The sequence below is a fragment of the Myotis brandtii genome, unplaced genomic scaffold (assembly GCF_000412655.1).
Source record: "Myotis brandtii unplaced genomic scaffold, ASM41265v1 scaffold48, whole genome shotgun sequence".
In the NCBI taxonomy this organism is placed as follows: domain Eukaryota; kingdom Metazoa; phylum Chordata; class Mammalia; order Chiroptera; family Vespertilionidae; genus Myotis; species Myotis brandtii.
The window spans coordinates 8,056,566-8,078,846 of record NW_005368341.1 but is presented as its reverse complement, the minus strand read 5'-3'; the positions used below and the strand labels follow the sequence as shown (position 1 = coordinate 8,078,846).

Here is a 22,281-nt window from a genome sequence, read left to right as displayed (position 1 = left end):
CCTGTCTTTTTAATCACCTCTCAGGAAAAACATTCCACAAGGAGTGGCAGAAAGGATTCGAGGGTATTTGTGTGCTGCTGTTGTCACTGCTTTATGGGATACCAAAGGCGGGTGGGAGTAAGTGAAAGCACTTCAGAGCTGTCAGTATCCCTGTTCCTCGTGCATTTTTTGCAGTGAACCTCATTCTCTTTTATGCCAGTGAGACTGGGCTGGTGATTTGATCATCTGGGGATTTTTCGTTAGATAAATTTACCTTGGTTTGCTTTCTGGTCTTTGAGAGTGATGTGCATGTAGTTTTAGGATGATCTAAATTAGTACCAGTATTAGCTTGAAAAGGCAAATACTAAGACATTGGCCACATAAAAGTTAATTAAATTACATAAGAGCATATATATATATATATATATATATATATATATTGTCCCAAAAAATGTATACACACTTTAACAGCTGATAGCTCAATTTTGAAAATGAAATAAACACTGCCTTTATAATTATTCAAAGTGCATGTATACATTTTTAGGGGACACCCTATATTTTTTAAATCCACACCTGAGGACATACTTAGAGAGAGGAAAAGGGGGGGGGGAGAGAGAGAGAGAGAGAGAGAGAGAGAGAGAGAGAGAGAGAAAGAAAGAGAGAAACATTGACCAATGCCCCCAACCCCACCCCACTTTTGGCTTCATAGGCCCTGGCTGGGATCGAACCCACAACCCAGGTATGTGCCCCGACCAGGAATCAAACCGGCAACCTTTCAGTGCATGGGACAATACTCCAACCAGCTGAGCCTCTCCAGCTGGGCCATATTTTAACTTCAGTAGTGAGTTAGTTATCTTGTCATTATTGTATTTACTGTTGAATGTACAGTGTTGTCATTCGTTCTTTCCCATGGTCCTGCTTCCTGTTTTATTTCTTAGGTGTATAGAGGAAGACAAAGGAAGCAAACTATTTAATGGGTACTTTTCACTTTAATATTTTAAAGTACATACTATATCAGTGGCAGGGAACTTCTAGATTTAAAAATGTCAAATGTAGCCCTGGACAGGTAACTCAGTTGGTAACATGCCAAGGTTGTGGATTTGATCCCGGTTAGGGCACATACACCCGGTAACAATGAATGAATGCATAAACAACACATTTGATGTCTCTCTCTGTCTGAAAAAAAAAATCAATCAATTAAAAAAAAAAGTCAAATGCAATTTGAAATTATTTGTCATTTGTCTATTTGGCAGGAAGCGTTCTTCCTTTGGGGTTTTTCTGGTTTTCTAACTAAGTGAAATTTTACAAAGCTAGGATAAAGTTCCTGAAAGCAATAAAGCTGACTCATAACCCTGAACTAGAAAACTCTCCTCTTTTGATAGTTAACTCAAAGACTTAGCTAAGTTTTAAAAAACAAGCCTTAGCTCCTTAAGAAGCTTTTGGATAGTCATGGATTTGTCGGCTCTCTTCTGCCTGGCATCCTGACATCAGGAAGAGAGAAAATCCTTACGTCTTGTTCTCTCTGCCTTTCACCCTTTTTCCTTGTCTGCCACTGAAGTCTTACAATTTAATGCACATTTCTCAGATCATGTTAACGCTACACATTTGGAACGCTCTGATAATGTTCTTTGGAGAATGTGGCCATAATACAATCACTTCTACATCTGGGTCTTCCGCTTCATTGCACACCTGGGGCATGGCGCCACATCAAAAATCCAGTTGTGTTTTTGCTGGGGTGTGAATAGGAAAAACTGTACAGGGCCATGGAAATGCCCAGGCATTTTATGTGTCACCTGAATAAATAGTTACTGCATAAATGTGTATGTGTATGTATATAGAAACCAACCATGTAATGTAGGTTTTAATGCAAATTCAAGTCTTGTGTGAAAAGGATTAGAAATTTAACGGGGGAAAGCAAAGGCTGAGATGTAGGCCTTGGAGTCATTTCGGGCACACAACCAGGAAACACTGTGTATGGGGGTGGGGGGTGGGGAAGGAAAATGGTTCCCTGCAGAGGAGTAGGCTGAAATCTTGGGGAGAAGAGTCAGATTTCAGATTTTTGAAATGTAGGCAAGAAAAAAAGGCCTGCCCTTTTATTATTATAATCTGCATCTACCTGTTTGTGTTATTAGATTCATGAATCTCAACCTTCTGTGCTGCTTTTTACTAACATAATTTAAAGTTCCCTGTTATAGCTCTGTCTTTGGACTTTAAATTTCCAACCTGGAGGAAGTTCATCACTGAACTTTTTCACCTGGACATATTTTCTGCAGTGCACAGCCAGGATGCAGCCCTAGGCAAGAAACAAAAACAGAGCCTCTACCCTATGTAAGCCCCCCGGATGGCGCTATAGGGAAGGGGGAGATGAAGACAGTGTGACCTGTGTGGGTGTGTTTGGTAGGAGTGTCTTGTTTTTATCGGTGTTCTGGATGCATTAGGATTTTGAATGGTCTGCCCTCAACCTTATTTTTCCCATAAGCCCTTTTGTTTTTAGGGTGCAGTTTAACAGAATGCAGTGTTTTTCAGGAATAAATTTATTGGGTTGTGTGTGTTTACTGATAAAATTTGTTTAATTTCCCCCTCCAAAATCCAGAAAACACTCAAAGTTGTGTAATTAAGAAGAAAATCCTAAAGTTTCCATGAAATGCCGTGAATGACATATGAATATTTTTGGTATTGTGGTTAAGTAATGGCTTTCAAACATTTACTTCAAACTGCTTCAGTGTCTTGAGAAAGTATTTTTAGTAACTTTCATAATGTTTTTTTTAAATATATATTTTATTGATTTTTTACAGAGAGGAAGGGAGAGAGATAGTTAGAAACATCGATCAGCTGCCTCCTGCACATCTCCCACTGGGGATGTGCCCGCAACCAAGGTACATGCCCTTGACCGGAATCGAACCTGGGACCCTTCAGTCCGCAGGCCGACGCTCTATCCACTGAGCCAAACTGGTTACGGCAACTTTCATAATGTTTTGAGAAAATCTTCTGAGTAAGATTTCTTTGAATATATAAGAGTGAATATATGAGTGTAAATAATGGCTGGCATGCATGGAGAAGAATTAAATTTAAAATTTTTAGGGTTTATAAAAAATTAGGGTTTAGGTTTTCGAAAGCATCATGAACATTTTTAATTAAATTGTATTGAACATTTCACCGTAACAACTTAAAATGGAAAGAAATTGCTAAGGTTACATGGAATTACAGTAATTTGAAACTCAGACTCTTTTTGGGAAATATTTTCTTTATCACTTTTCAAAATAAAATATTTTTCCTTAGAAGCTTAAAGGTTTAATGAAGTTAATTCATAAAATAGGTGACTTGTAGTAGATTTATATGCATAAAGTAGTCTTTATTCTTACCTCCTAATTTTTAAAGCCTTTTCTTATTTAATGTTTCTTTTTCTTTTTTCAGTTATAGTCTTTCTCTACTCTTTCTTCAATTACTTCTTTTTTTTCCAGGTGTGGTTTTTTGAGGGGGAGGTTTTGGGGAAAGACCTGTCTGTAATATCCTACTTAAAGAAGTGAAGCTCAGACATCTGGCAGCTTCATTTGTCTGAGATAACTCCAGGTGGGTTGATAGGAAACAAGAATTTTCTGCTCAAATAAGAACCACAAAGCCGGTAGGGCACAGCTTGTGGTCGGTGGGTGTCTCGGCTAATGTTTCTCCACTCAGGAGAAAGTTCCTAGTCCTGCTTTGAACCCATCTATTCACTCAACCCTCTATTCACAGAGTTTTCTGATAAGCCTGTTTATCTACTTGCCCAGTGTGAGGATGGTTGCAGAAGCTTGTGGCAAGACTGAGAAGAGTGTTTTGGTGTTAGGAGGAGGCACATTTAGAGCCAGTAGAAGGAAAACCTAACGACAAAGGGTGAATAACCATACAAAGAAGCAGAGAAACACAGATGTCAGTTATTGAGATCAGAGCCCAGTGGCCCTGTATACTCTCCATTAAACCCTGATGGGTGTCAATAATGTTCATGATTGACCTCATCATCAATTGAAGATCAGGTTTTGTTTATTATAATCTATTTTAAAAAGCCAGGGAAGTGCATAACACACTTTAGAATCTTAAAAAATCACACATAAAGGCAGCCACTTCAAGAAATTAATTTTTATTTTTCTGCAAAATGACTTAAGCCGATGTCAGGTTCTAGCATTTTTGTCAGCATTTTTCTTTCCTGCCATTTCCTTTCTATCCACTGAGATGCTATTTGCACAAAAGACTTTTTGTCTCTTCTCTTTAAAGATAGACCCTTTATTGTTAACCTCTACTATGGTTCTTTTATGGTGTGCTTTCAGATACATGTCAGTGTCCCCTAATAAAGATATTCTTAATAGCAGTAGACTGAATCCTGTGTGACATGAACACAATGATAGTAATTTCCTGTAGCTGTGCCTTCTAGCCTCTGTACTTTTGCTGTGTGGCCAAACTTCTTGCATAGTTGTGTATATTTATTGACATTGACGTTTGCCCCATATATTTCTCAAGCTCCCTTTCCATTTCCACTCTACAGGAGTTAAGGAATTAATTTGAACTACTGTCATCAGCAGCTCCTTCTAATATCTGTGTATTCAACAAGTATTGAGTGCTGTCCCAGGAGCTGGGGAAACATAGGAGAACAAAATGAAATGAGTTAGAAGTCTGTGCTCTTGAGCACTTTTCATCTATTCGGAGAGGAAGACAAACAGATAAATAAAAGTCAGTGAGATAGTGAAGCCAAACTAATGCAATGCTGCAGGGGATGGTGGAGCAACACCAGGAGAGGGGAACCTGAGCAGGACTTTAAGATGGAGATTCCTGAGTTCCAGTTGAGTAATGGGAAGGAGTTGGCTGGGAAGAATGTTCTTGGCAGACAGAGCAGCAAAGACAAAGATTCCTGAGGCAGGAATCAGATTTGTGAAAAATGTGTCCATTGTGTCTGAAGCCTAGTGTGGTGAACACAGTGGGCTCCCTGCTCAGGGCGCGCCCATCCTAAATGGCAGCCCTTCCTCTCCAGGCCTCAGTGAACACCGCCAGGCGTACACAGGGCTGGCCCTCTTGCTGCAGTGGGACTAGCGTTGGGTACATTTGTTTCACCTGCGGCCACATTATTCCTCAGCTCTTCCCCATCCTCCTGTCCTTCCTCCTCACCCCTTCTCTCTGAGAGCATGTCCTCAATAAATTAGGTGAACAAGAATCCTGGCCCAGCTCTATTTCTCAGTACTTGTTGAATACACAGATATTAGAAGGAGCTGCTGATGACAGTAGTTCAAATTAATTCCTAAACTCCTGTAGAGTGGAAACCCTGATCTAAGACACAAATGAACTTTTGACCCTTTTTCTGGGCTCCAGATCCTTAAGACAGGCGCCTACCCAACGTGTCCACTTGACTGTTCCGAAGATGCCTACAACTCCACGTGTATAAAAACTGAATTCATGATAGTGTTCCCTTCTCAAGCTTTTGTTCTTCCTGTGCCCACTCCTTTAGTTTGTGACCCCTCCTTTCACCAAATCACACTAAGAATTCAGAGTCGTGCTTGGATTTTCCCTTCTCATTGGACCTCATGTCCAGTCACTCAACAAGTCACTGTCCTCAGTGTCTCTCACTTCCTTTGTCCTTCCATCTCTACTTTTACTGCTTTAGGTCAGGGTCTTGACTGAACTGTTGTTTAGTCTCCCAAGTGGCCCCTCTCACCTCCCCTCCTTCATTCCTCCAGTCTATTTCTGCACCATTACCCCCTTGTAAAATGAAAAGCCCCTTCCAGCCACTTTCTGCTCATAGTCCTTTAGTGACTTCCTATTGGAGTAAATGGCAGCTTCCTGTAGGATAAAGTGGCTCATTTCTTAGCCCGTTTTGCTCTGGTGTCAGCCACCTTTCCCTTAGCCTTCCCAGCTGCCACCGCTGTGTATGGCTCTGGTTTCAGGCTCTGACCTGTTAGTCCTGTTGTGCTGTTTCTTAGTTGCCCATCCCTCCCGGGCAGTGCCCGAGGCCTCAGCTATGCTGCCTCCTCCCTGAAGTCTTCTGTGAGCCACCCAAGGAACATTATTTGTGTCCAACAAAAGTGCTCTGGAAACACTCATTTCAGGGTATTGCTATTACTTGCTTTATTTTTAAGCACTCGTTAGTTTCCTGGAACGCAGAGAACATGGATGTCCCCATTGCCGGGCACATCAGTACATGCTTTTTGAATGAGTAAATGGGAAAATAAAGGAGAAATGTCATTGTGTTAAGTTTCCTGGCTTTTATACAGGATAGCTTAGTGAATACAAATGCTGTGCATGCTCTTGTCCACCAACTAACTGTAGGAAAGAAGATATAGAACTACTTGGATGAAGTGACTAAAGATAACACTTCTATTGTGGAGTTTTCCCTGGGAATATTGACTGATAGGGGAGGGGAGATTATTCAAGCCCTAAAATATGGAGTTGGGAAATTCATTAATTTGTTAAATATTTATTTAATATTTGCTCGATGCCTAGCATTGTGTTATGGGCTTTGGCGGAAGAAAACAGAATGAAGTTGATGCTGTTCATTCCACAAGGGCCTCAATATGGGAAAAATGCCAATAGTATAAGAGAGTTTTATGAGGTAGCCTGTGACTAAATCCTAAACGATTCAAATAAGAAGTGCTGTTGGTTCTGGAAAAGGAGTCTTTGTGGGCTGGAGGGTTGAGCAATCTTAAACAAAAACCTCAGATTTTTGAAAGACTCATTGAAATGAAGTTTGCTTTGCAGAAATGGTGTTCATAAAACTCAATAGTTTCCAGATATTAAAGAGATAGCTCTCTCTTTTGGCTTTGGTGCAGAAGGGCGGACATCATATTTGTGTTTGAAGGAAAACTTCCTGTAAGATTTGGAGTGAGCTTTTGTGTCGCAGAAAAAATAAAGTCCAATATCTTCACAGTGTCCTTTGGAAAGATGAAGGTGAAGATGGCTTGCAAATGGGGGGTAGGGGAGATAATCCCTTTAAACCCATTAGAATGGGAAGGATAATGCTTTTTTCTGAGCTTTTTTTTTTTTACATTTTTAAAAATTGAATTTGAGAGAGAGAGGAAGGGAATTTTAGAAAGAAAGAGAAACATCAATCGGTTGCCTACCAAACGTGCCCTGGCCCGAGACTTCGATTCCCTGTGCCCTGACTGGGAATCGAACCCACCACCTTCTAGTGTACAAGACGATACTCCAACCAACTGAGCCACACTGGCCAGGGCTTCTCTGAGCTTCTGATTGATAAGTGTGCACCCAGTCCTGGGAGTTATGGGCATATTGGCCACTCATCACTCACACAATAGCTATCTCCTATTGTACTTTAATTTCTTAATTGACTGAATATCTGTGAGGTCAGATTTCATGCCTGGCTTTAAAAAAATTATTTTCTGCCTAACATATTTCTCAATTGTTTCCTTGTATCTTAATCTAATGTATACCCCTTTGTGGTTCTGTTTTCTGGGGATAGGAAATACTTTAAATGAGGATGAATTGTATGTAGATCAACCACATTCCTGTAGGGGTCGCTATGCGAGTAGCAGTTTGGCATTCTTCCTTGCCACCCAGCACCATGTGGCATGACTTGACACAATTAGCCTGAGGACTGTGAAATCTGGTTTGTGTTGGCATTTTACTTTTGAGAGTGGTATGCGCCTAACCCCACTAAGAATTCTGCAGGCTCATAACTGTATTTTATCATTTTAGTCCATAAATGCCACCTGCGAATTTTCTTTTTACCTCACATATTTGGTGCGTTATTACTTTAGAGTTCTCAGTTATGCCCCATTTGCCTATGACAGATATATGCACATAGACACATTAAACCATTTTACTGGCTTTTGCAGCATGAATGATGGTAGCCCAAACTTGGCCTTCTACAGGACCTCAGATTATTGTTTAATGGGGTTGTCACTCAAGATACTTACTGGCTGCCTCCAGTGCTTTTAAAAAATTGAATTGAGCATGACGAGGTGCATCCCTTTGATTAAATGTTTTTCCTCCCATGCAATCACCATTAGCTGCTTGGCTCCAATTCTGTCTTCTTTTGAAGCAGCCCTGCATTGCAAATCAATATCTTTCTGGCGAGACAGTGTGTTGTGAAGCGTCTGGACGGCATATGCACAGTTACTTTGGCTGCAATGCTGCTGCAGAGCCCGGTTACTCTGCCTTCCTGGGAACTCCACAGGCAAGTCCATCGTGCTTGGAGAAAAATAAAAGATTGTTTGGGGAAAAAGAATCACATTGTTAAAGCTATGGATACTGAACGTTAGCCTGTGCTTTGTGTTCTTCTGAACCATTTTTGGTCTTATTCCACCAAGATTAGCTTCTCTGAAGTGATTTCTGGGTGGTTGTTTTTTTTTTTTGCTTCTGCTTCCCCCTTTCTTGGTTGTAGTACGGCCGTACCATTTCAGCTTGCTAGTGCAGAAAGATGTGAATTCAGTTACTGGATGCGCCTGGCCTGGTGCAGACACATTGCTAGAGATAATGTTGAAGAGTTGCAGGTGAATCGAGCCCGAGAGAGACAACAGCGAAACGGTAAGAGGGAGCATGCTTTAAAATTAGCGCAGGGGTTTTAATTTGGAGCATCTCGGCAAGTCTGAATCCTGACTCACTCATTTACAACTTGAAAAGGATTCATTTTCTGCATGTCATTTTACTCATCCCCTTCCATTTAGCTGCCAGCAACATCACAGACTGATCAAGGAGGTATTTAAATTAGGGATCTGACTGGAGGTTCCCCTTGGGAGAGTCTCTTGAGGCTCCCGAGGCTACTGCTTGTAGTTTGTAAACACCAGTAGCAGTGACAAGATGAGGAAAAGCTTTCGAGACTGTGCTTCTTTGCCATAGCTGAGTCTTATTTCTCCTGAAACTTATTTATTACAGCTTAACGAGGTCTCACAGATTGTTTTGCCTGGTTAGGCTTGGCTGCGTGCCCTCTGAGTCAAGCTAGTGAAGGACAGGAGACCACTTTTTTCACCTGGGTAAACTGATGTCTATGAATTAGCTGGGTTGGATCGGAGTGGTATAAACATCTCTGACATATTAGGGATCTGGGCTTCCTCCCTGCTCATCCCACCCGCTCCCCTCTGGAGCACAGACACGCACCTGCTGTAAGTGTGTGCTGCCTGGCAGAGGTTAGTGTGCCGGTGTTTTGCATCATTACACCTGTAGTGGTTATGCTTTCATGTATGGAAGTGATGCTCCTTCATGCAGTTCTGCTTGAAGTGCTTGCTTGAGTAGTGGACTATTAGCATTTTGGATGCAAATGGAGAAACCCCTGCACGCATGAGGGACCGGGGCAGCAGACAGGCTACTCTACAGTGATGCTCACCAGCTTGTGAAGAAGATAACAATCGAGAAACAGAAATGTAAACCTTGATATCTACAGAGGTTGAATTCCTATTTCCTTTGTTAATTGGCACAGAGTATAGTGGGTAGGGGTGGTGGAAGTTGAAGGACATGTTTTAATATTGTTCAAAGTGAGGCTACTACACTACATGGTCTTGGTGAATTTATAAGGATCCATCTATTATATAGGGGCTGAATGTTAAGGATGGCAGCATTTGATTTTTTGCTTTAAAAATATTCTACTTATGTATATTTAACTCATTAATTCATGTGAAATTTAAATGATGTAGGCTGTGAATGTTAGTTGAGAACATCATCAGTAACTTGCTGTAGCATGCTGGCCTTAAGCCAGCTATGTATAATTTTGACATAGGCATTGTAAGAAAGACCACCTGGTTACTTGATAGGCTAATTGAGAGAAATATTGATACTATATTAGGGTTCACTAGACATTTTTGGGGGAGGGAGTGGGAGGAGCCTTAAATATGCTTCTGTACTTACTCAACTGTTTATGGTAAAGGTTGGACATTGAATTGTTGGAAATGAATATTTGAATTTTCTTCCAAAGAGAGTTCAGATTTTTTCTGTTTTGACATTTTAAATTATTTTTTAAAGAGTTAAGATGGAATATAAACTATTATTTCCCATACTTCAGTTGTTCTTTTTTAAAAAATAAACTAACAAAGAACTCTTTTTCTATTCAGAAGATGGTGTGCCTGTGTTTACTGTTTCTTTTTCTGAGAGTGATGTGTTCTAGCTATTTATATTTTTACCTTCACTCTGTGTCAGCTGTGAGGTTTATTTTTTCGCTCTGTGACAGAGGAATTGTACATTTGCAAAAAGTAAGTAATTTTTAAAAAGGGAAATAAATAGTAGAGCAATAATATGACATTGATTTCACACTCATGCAGTTTTTATTCCTCATTGTACAGACATTTATTAGGCATCTACCATGTGTAAGAACTTGTAGGACATGCTGTGAGGAAGAACAGATGAAATGGATACGCTCCCTTCCTTGAACTGAAGGAGCTTAGATATAGTAGCATTGGTATCTTTTTTTTATGGAATATGCTTCATTATATTTTCTCAAGAATAAGTACATTTAATGCTTTTTGAATATTATATTTCCCACTTAGGAGAGTCCTTTGTCTATTTTCTTTTAATCATTTATTTATTAAACATTTATGAAGAGTCTACTGTGTAATAGTGCACCTACTATGAATCAATAAATAAAATAGATCTGGTCCCTGTCCTCAAGGAACTTACAATATACTTCCTTTTGAAATATTTCAAGGAGAAGTTTGGGGGCACTTTCCCCCCCCACCCTTTTTTTCATTTTGGGCACTTATGAAACAGATACTATAAGCTTTGATTATTTTATTTTTATTTTTAAATTGTGGTATAAAGTATACCTAACAAAATTTACAATTTTAAACAAAATTTCCATTTTTAAGTGTACAATTTATTGACAATAAGTATATCACAGTAGCTTGGTACCATCACTGCTATCCATTTCTAGAACTTTTTCATCACCCCAAACAGAAACTCTACCCATTACATAATAACTCCCCATTGCCCTCCTGCCAGATTTTGGTAATCTTTAGCTTACTTTCTGTGTCAATAAGTTTACCTGTTCAAGGGACCTCATACAGTATTTGTGGAATCATATAGTATTTGTCCTTTTGTGTTGGGTTTATTTCATTTAGCTTGTTCTTAAGGTTCATCCATGTTGTAGCATGTGTCAGAATTTTATCCCTTTTAAATAAATGCTTTGATTTTTATATGGAAAAGACAGCAATACCTCCAACCCCTTATATGATTTCACTAAATCAAGTTCCCATAAGGACCCTATCATAGATAATTTAGAGATACAAAGACCTTGTGGGCAGGGGGAAGGAATGAGGAGCAGAAAAGCACTGAGGGAATGACCTGTGGATATATCACATTTGGATTCTTTACATGGTCTGGTAATTGAGCATGGTAATTGGGCTACTTACACTTTCATGTCACTTCTTAGCTGATAGAGAGCAGCAATCAGTTGAATAGTCACTGGAAGGCTGGCCTGTGGCTTTTGTCATTATTAACATTTGAATTGCACCCACTCTGCTTCTAGTACCTTACTTTATCTGACTTTATAAGCAAAGACTGATCACGTTAGGTCCTCTTATAGATTCGGAGACTCTCAGAACTGATAGGTATTTCAGCAATTGTATTGTCTCATTGGCTCGTTCATTCAGCCAATGGGGGAGAGGCTCCTGATGCCCACTGCAAGCCATCTTTCACTCCCCACTGCTCTTCTCGGTGGACACTCAAAACAAAAAGTCCACTTATCCTCTGAGTTAGACAGAGGCATGAGAGAGGGTGTAAGCTTGATGCCCTATTAAGCAGTTTTCCATTGGATAAGCCTGGCTTCATCATATAGCATTCTCTTTCTCAGATTTCTACTTGATACTGCTTCTCTTAAATCCAGATGTGTTTCTGATAGAGGATCCTTTTTAGAAAGACAAGTTAATGCTCCCAGAGCTGCTTATTTATCTGCCATCAACTGACTTGATGATTCTTAGCCTTAACAAAGTAGTCAGGAAACACAAACTTGTATGGAGGCAGAAGAGTCAACATGGTAATGTCTAATGCCTGAATCATCTCATCTTCCCCATCAGCCTGTCTTATTTTCTAACTTTTGATATGAGGCAGAATTAGATTAGTCAAAAGTATGTTGCCCTGGCCTGGTGGCTCAGTTGATTGGAGCGTCATCCCATATTCTAAAAGGTTGCAGGTTCGATTCGCTGGTCTGAGTGTGTATGGGAGGCAACTGATCGATGTTTCTCTCTCACATCGATGATTCTCTCTCCTCTCCCTCTTTCTTTCTAAAATCAATAAAAACATATCCTCAGGTGAGGATCAAAAAAAAGTATGTTAAATTTGGGTGGTGGAAGTTGGGCAGAGGAAGGGGGGAAGATGGGTCAGAAAACCTTAGACCACAGAGCAGTTATTTTGCTTTAAAAGTGCTTTGCTTTTGCATCAGAAGACAGAATAAGAGAAGTTTTGCAGACCAGGTCTGTCCTTTGCTTATTTCTCTCAGGATAGAAGTTCCAGGGAAGACAACCCGATGTTCAGCAGCTTGGGCTTTGTAGTCAGGGTCCTGGAATAAACCTCGTTCCCTCTGTTGACTGTCTGTGTGGTCTTGGATATGCTACTTAATTCTTATGTGCCTCAATGGAATCATCGGCAAAATCGGGATAATACCAGTACCTCTTGGGCTTGTTGTAGGGATTAATTGAGAAACTACATATAAAGCATTTTTCGTAGTAACTGTTCTCATATAAGAGCTCAACAATAGCCATCATCATCATTGTCATCATCCTATAGACATTTTTAATCCCATCTCTTGTCTAACAACTTGCATTGTATCTTGCCCAAGCTCCTGCTCCAGTTGGCTTGATTATTGGGCACACATAACAATTTCTGAATGTTAATTGGGTTTGAGTGTCTAAAAGGAGGATGTGAAAAAATGCTCCAGTATTCCATGTATTGCGTGGCAGGTTTAGGAAGTGCCTATATTCTGTAGATTCCTTTCCTGCTAAGCTGATGAAAGTTTGCCCACCCCCCTCTTATTCCTCAGCTAAATGAGATCTCAGAAATACAAGGATGATAGTGAGATGCGCCTGGAGCACCGGGGGCTGTTTTCAGGTGGCAGACAAGCAGCAGGGCATGTGCATCCCACCACCCTGCTCTATTCGCCTTGGGTATGTCAGTTAGGATTCACTAGTGCAGTGATGGCAAACCTATGACACGGTGTCAGAGGTGACACGCGAACTCATTTTTTTTGGTTGATTTTTCTTTGTTAAGTGGCATTTAAATATATAAAATAAATATCAAAAATATAAGTCTTTGTTTTACTATGGTTGCAAATATCAAAAAATTTCTATATGTGACATGGCACCAGAGAGTTAAGTTAGGGTTTTTCAAAATGCTGACACGCCTAGCTCAAAAGGTTCGCCATCACTGCACTAGTGACTTGTCCCAGTCATAGGAAAGGTTTACAGAGCCAGTCCTCATGAAATCAGTTCGGGCTTTATTGTTAGTGGATTGCTGTCAGCTCTATTATTGCGGAAATTTCAGCTCTTTACAGTAGATGGACCAGTTGTCAAAGCTGAATTCAAAGCTGCATTCCACTTCTCCCCAAAGGTTCATTGTTCCCGGTGTTTCTCTTCATAAGCTCTGTGTGGTTAGTGACCCACATATGAGTCTCTGAAAAATTTAAGAGCTTCAAAAGTCAATCCTGCATTGAGGGATGCCCTACATTTTTTGGAATTCATTGGTGGGGTTCACGTCTGGATTTACTTAATGAGAATGAAAACATTAAACTTTTAAACTTTGTAGCATCACTCATGACATTAGTCACTAAATTATTATCCAGACATTAATAATGCATTTAAATTTTATTAAAAAGATGGTTATTGTAGGTGAGGAGATGTGAGTTGTCTTTATTTATGTAGCCACCTGTCTCAGAATAAGAAGAGAGTACACAATTTTATTTCTCCTTCAGGAAAGGAATTTAAAAATATTTATAATATTTATTTTTAAATGCTGTCCATATGGTTTTCAGGGGAAAGAAATCCAGGCCCTAATGGAACAGCCAGTACCTCCAGCAGTGTCTTTTCAGTTTTCATTTTTAATGTTACTATGCCTTTGGATGCTTTATTTTACATGAGAGACAGAATAGCGAGCTACAGACATTTGAAAGGAATAAGTATGAAGGAACAACTAGCCTGGCTCCCTACAAAGAAGCTATGGGTGGTGCAGGGAAACTCAGAAGAGAAACAAAACAGAATTGAGAAGGCACCTGACTATTGTTTGCACAGCCTTTGAGACATGACAGCCACTCCAGTCCTCAATGCTGTTAAAAACCCTCAAATTCCAAGCAAATGTGTACAGGTAGAAAGCATTCTGCACCATGTTATTGATTCAAGCCTCTATGAATCTGTGCTCAGCCTGATCTGTTTATTGATTATTAGTGCTTCCAACATGGTAGGTGTTTTTATTTTATTTTTAAATATATTTTTATTGATTTCAGATAGGGACAAAAGGAAGAGAGAGATAGAAACATCAATGTTGAGAGAGAATCCTTGACCGGCTGCCTCCTGCACACCCCTTACTGGTTATCGAGCCTGCACCTGGCATGTGCCCTAAAAGGGAATTGAACCATGATCTCCTGGTTCGTAGGACGATGTTCAACCACTGAGCCACCACAGCTGGGCATGGCAGATGTTTTTAAATTGCTTTAAAATGTTTAAATGTTGGTCAGTCCCCTTTGCCAGGTATTTCTCGCCTCTGCATGGTGAAAACACACACTGTTTTCCTCTTCTCAAGTAGGGCCCACGACAAAACCTAATAAGAAGGAAATCTATATTTTGAACCGGTAAAGTCTGTGGGGGCAGGGGAAGCCCTATTTGCAGGCACAGGATTTTCTTTTTCTAGAATAAGAGCTTTAAGGGAATAGTGTCTTGATGAGGAAACTAATTGGCCATGCAGTGTGAGCCACTTTGTAGCTCAGTCCTTCTGTGTTGTCGAGAATGGGAGTTTATTTCCGCCGCAGGGCTGGGAGTGTGTAGGTTGGAATAGGCTTTGCTCTGTGGAATCGCAACAAAGCCACTCCCTTGTGCATGGGGGTTCTCATTTCATGCACCCATTTTTGAGCCCCATGGCTCTCAGTTAGTGGGGGAGAGCAATATAGATGTCAATTCTATTTTGCTTTCCAACACCATACATTAATTTGGCCATCTGTTACCAATGCTATACTCTTGACTGTCTTTTCATCATAATGGAATTTTAACCAGCATATAATTGTGGATGTCAAGTGGAGGGGGGGTCGGAAAAATCACCTATCTTCTTCTTTCTCCCCTTGAGCTTTTTGGGATATTTAGTAAGTTTTTAGTGGAACCAGTGACCCAGACTTCCACAGAATTGCCATGTCCTTCTGTTTGGGATGAGGTGTTCAGTCTGGGTGGGAAATGTTCAGTAATGCCTTGTGGACAGAGGACTTCCCCCGATCCCTGCCCAGGGGAGGATCTGTTTGAGGATGCACTGTACTCTTCACAGATATAAGTTCCTTTTAAAATCTTGTTTCTGGATCCTGAAGTGACTTCTTTCTATTTTTTTTTCTCCAAAGGTACTAAATAAACTCTGGTAAATAAAGAGCAAAGCAAGAATCTGGGTTCAATTCTCCTTAGAATAATTTTGTGGTATTTTTTTCTCATAGATATGGTGACCAATGGCAAAACAATGCTTCTGTAACAAAACATAAATCCATACATTTCTATGCAGGAAGTAATGTTACATTACTGTTATAGCCTATGTATATTTTTCTGTTTCTATTCCTCACCCTGATCCTATTGATTTTTTAAAATTTATAAATATACTTGGTATACCTTATCAAAACACTTTATTTCAGAGTTCAAAATTATGTTAAAGGATTATCTGAAGTTACCATGATCTTTTGTGGGACATTTGAGCAAAATAGTTACCCAAGGACTATTGAAATAATTATTGGCCATGTTGTACCTAGAGATTGAAGCAAATTTTGCCTCTGAAAGGCTGGACCTCTCTCATAATCTCAGTCCCTTATTTGACCAGAGTATCAGAACCTGTCATTACACAGTTAAGAGCACTGGCCTCACACTTTAAGGTGCACAGAGATCCCCTGGGGATCTTGTTAACATTTAGGGTTTGACTCAGTGGGACTGTGGGAAGGGCAGGGGGACAGCGTTTGAAATCCCAGGTGATGCCAATGCTTGATGGTCTGCAACCAGCAAGGGGTTAGAAAATATTCCAGATAAAATTCTTATCCCCAAAGTGCCGGAGCACCAAAGATGACTACATTCTGGAAAACCTATGTAGGCCACAAGTAACAATAGAGACGGTACTTCTATCTTTGCTGTGAGTGTTCATTGAACTTACATTTAAATTTATCATTATGACTTGGATGAAATAAAGAACCCAGAGGTCAGTAGATATATGTAGCCTATGAATAAATGTCAGTACATATGTAGCCTATGTACCCTTTATATATAAATCAAGTGTATAGTTGTAACAGAAGGGGAAGCAACTGCATGCAGTTATTTTAGCAATATATAATAAACATTTAAGCTGCTGGGAAAACTACCTAAATATTTCATAATAGAATTAGCAAAGTTATTATCAAGCCTCTTGGTGGTCATCACTGAGGCCCAGTAGGGGTGGTAACAAAACTACAGTCACTGAATCGGCCGCATAAAGGAATGTGGAGTCCTCAGGGGTTATCCATTCAGCATGTCCCTTAGCCATGGATTCAGGACTGCAATGGAAATTAGGTCAGACCCCAACGAAACCGGTCAGTAGAAAAATAAGCACTTTTAAATTAAATCACAATAATAGGCCGAATTCTGGTGAGTGGGAACAGCTGGGGAAAGCCTTTTCATGGGCTGGGAAAGATCTAGACTCAGAAGGCGCCTTATTGTTATATAGTTTTCTTAGGGTTGATATTTTAAAAACGGCCAATGTTTAGTTAAAGGGGAATGCTTGCAATAAGTTAAGCAATTCATTTTTGAGTAAATATTAACAGAACACCCATTCCATGCTGTCCTTTGGGCTTTGGAGACATTAAAGAAATGGAAGATATGGTTTCTGTTTACAGTCTGGTCATAGAAATAGAATGAACGCATGGGAAACAGCAAAACAAAGACCTCCTCCTACCCCAGCAAAATTAACCAAACACATGAAAACAAATTTCACAGTTGCGTGTGATAGCATATAAGACAGCCTATATTTAAGTGACAAATGATGAGGTACAATCTAAAAATGACATAACTTCTTATCTAGTTGACCTATTTAAAATTATTTACCACCTGTAAACTGCTGCCTACAGTTTATTGTAGAGTATTCAAGCAGTAAAAGATCTTAAGAGTTATTTACTCCAACTGTCTCATCATACAGATGAAAAAACTGAGCCCCAGAGAGTTTAAGTGACTTATTCTGACTTGTATGGGCAGCAGGATTGCCTGTGCACTGTGCGTTAACTACAGTTCTGAAGGTGATTTGGGGCAAGATCTTGGTTCTGGTAAAATACAGCTGTAAGTAAAAGTACACTCATGCATATATCCCTTTACATACATATAGCTAACACATCCTAAATCTTTGTTCCATGTAGCCATTCGCACTGCCACCTCTACACACACACACACACACACACACACACACACACACACACACACACGAGAAAAGAAAAGAAAAAAAAAGACTACAACAAAAGAGAAGACAGTATGCTTTTAGGTCTTACAAGTTTAGGCTAGAGATGAAGGTGGCTGTCATGAGTTATGATTTCATTTCCATTAGGAATCCCCACTCCCACCCTCACCCCAAATACCTTGTTGACCTACCTAATAGTTGAAAAATAGTTAAAAAAAAGATCAGGGATTTATTTTGATCTTTGTGATGATTTTTTCTTCATCTTTTACAAGAGATGAAGCTTTTTACTCTATATTGCTTAAAGTTCAAATAATTCTGGGAGAAGTAGTACTCTCATTTTAGTGTTCAAAAACTTGTAAATGACTGATGGTGGTTTTTAAAAAAATATATATTTTTATTGATTTCAGAGAGCGAAAGAGAGAGGGAGAGAGAGATAGAAACTTCAATGCTGAGAGAGAATCATTGATCAGTTGCCTCCTGCACGACCCCCACTGGGGATTGAGCCTGCAATCCGGGCATGTACCTTGACTGGGAATTGGACTGTGGCCTCCTGGTTCATAGTCGAAGCTCATCCACAGAGCAATACTGGCTGGGCTTATATGTGTGTGTGTGTGTGTGTGTGTGTGTGTGTGTGTGTGTGTGTGTGTTTTATCAGGAGCAGATTTTGAGAGAAGATATTGAGTAAGAGAAAGCCATCAGGCCCACACTGGGTAATGGGTGAAGGGAAAAACAAATTAGAGTGTCAAGAGTTTTGCTTTTGCATTGGACCTGTGAAGGATATTTTGTGAATGTCAGAAGACCATGACTTAGCTCACTATCTGATGCATGATGTATATTTGCTGTGGGTCAACTGGAATCTTTGAAACTAATCCTTTTTCTGGTGTCTGCCTTCATGAAAAGTGTGGAGTGTACGAGGTAGAGAGAAGACCACATTCTGAACTCAGGAAAATGCCGATTACCAGCAAATGGTTGATTTAAAGGGACAATTTTCAGCCCAAATGAATTCACTTGAGATGAATGCCAACCTTAACTGAATTAAGTTGTGTTCTTTCCAGTCCACTGCTGTGAGTGTGGTAGACCGTCGTCTGGATTTTACAGCGCTCCAAGCTAAAATTGTAGGTCAAACTGTGACTTTTGGAGCCTCTGACACTGTTTGAATTTCTAACAATTTTTACTGAGATTTGAGTCTGCTAGTTTGTGTAGAGACCCCTGCTAATGATGAGTGAACCAAAATAATTGATTCGGAGGAACACCTGGATGTCTGGGTGCTTCTCTAACCTTGTTTGAAATTCTAGCCTCTATTGAATTTGCTGGAAGAAAAAAGAAGATCAGGGATTTATTTTGGTCTTTGTGATGATTTTTTCTCTTTATCTGTTTTCAAGTACCAGGAGACATCCCTGCTTATGTAAATTTTGTCACTTCAGTTTCTAAATGGAACAAGGAAGTGTGAAAAAATGCAGTTACAGAGAAACTAGATCCTTGATTCCTGTTAATGTTGGAATGCCTGCTGTTTTCAGGCAGCACTGATGGGACAGCTGCCTACTGTGATTGGCTGTGGGCAGAGGTACCAAAGGTGTTTTCTTCTGAACACATGATTCGAGAAAACCATTTTAACCTGTGAGTTACTTTCTATGAGTTAGTGGAAAACCTTTACCAGATCCTTGACACAGAAATTTGAAGGAAAAGGTGCTCTTGGGGGCTCTAAAACAAGGAGAGAAAACCAGTCATTGCCCTTTGGAGAAGACAATCATCTTGTTGAGATTAAAGTATCTCTTAAAGAATCATTACAACCCCGAGTTTGCAAAATATTGGAGTGGAATAAATGCACAGTCACTGAGGTGAATTCTTAATACAGGATTGGTCTGCGTGCATGGGGTTTAATCAACAAAGGTTCTGAACAAAGGTAATTTTGAGAAGAGTCTTGAATAATATACTCAGTTTGTGGCTTGGTGTTGGTGTGTCCCATGCTGAGGGCACAAGCAATGAATGTGTGAAGGACAGTGGAAGCTGATGGGGTGTGGAATGTCCAAGGGTCTCCGTGCCTGAAACAACCATAGTCAGTGGCTTTTGTGCTTGGCCAAGTTCCCCAAGTCCTTAAAACTATATATAGCTAATATAATTTTACAAACCATATTTTCAATCTATTTAAGCATTAGTTATTGACAATTAAATTTCTTTAATTTCAAGCACTAATTTAGTGTGATTATGTTAACATATTTCTCCTTAAAGAAAACATGAATGCACAGATCTGATTATTGCAGGTTATTTCTCTGCACTATTATCCTAATTTAAAATACCAACACTGTCGGTTTAATTTCAATGTCATTTCTATATTTCTTTGTATATCTTTCTAGACTACAGATCTTCTTATTTTAGATTCCTTCCAGGGATTTCAGTAATAATATTTCTTGAATCTTCTTGGTGTCGCATGATGTTTGCAAATCCAGGAGTAAAACAATGCCTGCTCAGAATGCCCAGGGTTATAGGGTCTGAGGTGTGGACTGTTGGGGTCTTGGTTGCTTTTTCCAGAGTGATTCAGATCTGAGTCACTGGTTAGCGGTGAAGTTGAGTTCTCTTTCTAAGGGTTAAATTTCCCATAGTTATTAAAATTTAACTTATTTCCAAAGGAACACTTTCCACATTGGTTTCACATAAGTTTTCTTTACTGTCTGGTATCTCTCCACCAGATATACGTATTCTTTGTAAAACATTGGTTAGATGACATCATATATCCTTTAGCCTACTATTGTGTAGTATTGACCTGGTCTGTCATCATTGGAACATCCTGTGTTGCTGATCTTTCTACACTTTTACTGCTTAGACTCTCTCTCCACAGGCTCTGATCAATCATTCTTATTCTTGGAACAGTTCCTCCTTTTTAGGCTTACTCATAGTTCCATGAGTTAAAAACCAACCATGTCCTATTGTATTCAGCCTTCCTTTGCAACTGCCATTTGCCCTTTATATTAACTTTTCTCTCTTGAAATCATAACAGGCTCTTGGTTTTTCAATAACTCAACTGGTTTCATTTAACTGTAGCTTTATTTTCCTTTTGATGCTTAAATACGTCATCGCAGTTCAGCCAGTAAGAACCCCGATAGGCAGACTCCTTTGTCCTTCTAGCATTATCCCTGGCATTTTGGAAAGGATCCCAGTTTTCTGGTAACAGCTGGATATTCTGCCCTGTGAACTGGAATCAGGTCACCTTCCCAGGAGTCCTCCTTTTTCAAAGTGGAGAATTGGAACATAGACCAAAATCTGGGCACTAGGAGTATAAGTGAAAGTTAGTAGTGGATCAAAAGGCTATACTATTTGGTGGTTGGAAAAAATATGCCTTATTGAGGTTATGGGTTCCCATTAATTTTTTCCAACTGGACATATCATGCTTCTGCCCTCAGGTTTCCTTATAGTGTGAGGTTTTATCTGTCATCAAGACTTTCTGCGCCACTGACCATAACCATTTTGTTGTGGGAAGAAAGACAGAGTCTATTTGGGGAGGGGAGAGGTTTGTTCAGATTGCTGACAGGTTGATAGAAGGATTCAAAGGAAGATTGAGCACCAGGGAGTAGTGCCAGTGCGTAATCTGGTTTCTAGAACCTTCTTTCATTGCCAGGACTCCAGTCTGCTCACTCTTCTCCTCAGGTACCCTGAATAGGTCAATGATTTTATTCCATGAGCTGCCAGAAATGGCAGCTTTCTGGGGAAATGAGTACGATTCTTACTTTTTACCTTGCCTGTGTCCTTCTCTAGACTAAACCCTGCTCTTTCCTCTTTGGGGTCTTCAAGGTGAGTTGCCCCAGAAGCTCCTGAGGTCAGACACAAGGCCGCTTTCTCCTATTTTTTCAGAAGGGCCTGGATTCTGCTTCTGGTTGTGCTGGTGGTTAACAGAGACGGCCAGGTCATGTTTAAGTTGTTTGTCTCAGAGATTGGAAACTTGAAACTTTTCCAGAATAGTCACTTCGCCCTGCGTGGAAAACTCAAGTATAGATTACTTTCCTGGAGGAAGATGCATACACGAAGCCGGTGCCGATACTGGTATTATTCACATACACCCCGAGCGAAGTGGAGACCAGCATAAACTATGTATAAACTTAATTATGTGCAGAACTTGCTCCTGGGCTTTGTCATGCTGCTGGAGGTACACCGGGCAGAACACTCTCCATGGGTAGGCATTTACTGACACTGGTCACAGAATCATCACTTGTTTTCTCCTGGATCTGATACAGTGGATCAAATTCGGAAAGTGGTATCTGCAGCATGTTCCTAAGAACATTCTGCTCAAATGGCAAAGTGCTTCAAGCAGTTTCAGCAAAGTGAGTGTATTAGTTTTCCATTGTTGTGTTACACGTTACCACAGACTCACCAGGTTATGCTCTCAGTTTCCGTAGGTTAGAAGTTTAGGCATGGCATAAGCTGGTTGCTCTGCCTTAGGTCTTATTGGGCTGAAATCAAGGTATTGGGTGTGGTTGTGGATCACACCTGGGGCTCAGGATTTTCTTACATGCTCACTAGTTGTTGGCAGAACTTGTTTTCTTGTGGTTGTATTACCGTGGTCCCCATTTTTCTGCTGGCTGTCAGCCAGTGACCACTCTCAGTGCTTGGAGGCTGCCCCACAGATTGTGCCATGCAATGTTTGCTCTCCCACTAGCTAGCCAGATCACATCTCTCTTTTCTGTGATTAGCTGGAGAAAATTCACTGCTTTTGGAGGGTTTTCCTGATTAGATCAGGCCTACCCAGGATAATCTATTTGCTCTATC

General features: G+C 40.1%; 1 protein-coding gene across 7 annotated transcripts in view; it reads left to right on the top strand.

Annotated features, from left to right (window-relative positions):
* CDK14 (cyclin-dependent kinase 14) overlaps window positions 1-22,281 on the top strand; it is a 516,851-nt gene that overhangs the window by 96,456 nt on the left and 398,114 nt on the right. For 3 of the 7 annotated variants that reach the window (XM_005876105.2, XM_014547609.1, XM_014547612.1), the window contains exon 1: window positions 8,051-8,134. The exons of 1 other annotated variant lie outside the window; for it this stretch is intronic. In XM_005876105.2, the coding sequence (XP_005876167.2) occupies window positions 8,066-8,134 (69 nt within the window). In that variant the 5' untranslated portion in view covers window positions 8,051-8,065. Of the gene's footprint in view, window positions 1-8,050; window positions 8,135-8,355; window positions 8,485-9,046; window positions 9,084-9,319; window positions 9,340-22,281 lie in introns of those variants that run through there. 3 more of the 7 variants (XM_005876106.2, XM_005876108.2, XM_014547611.1) reach the window with 3 other exon arrangements.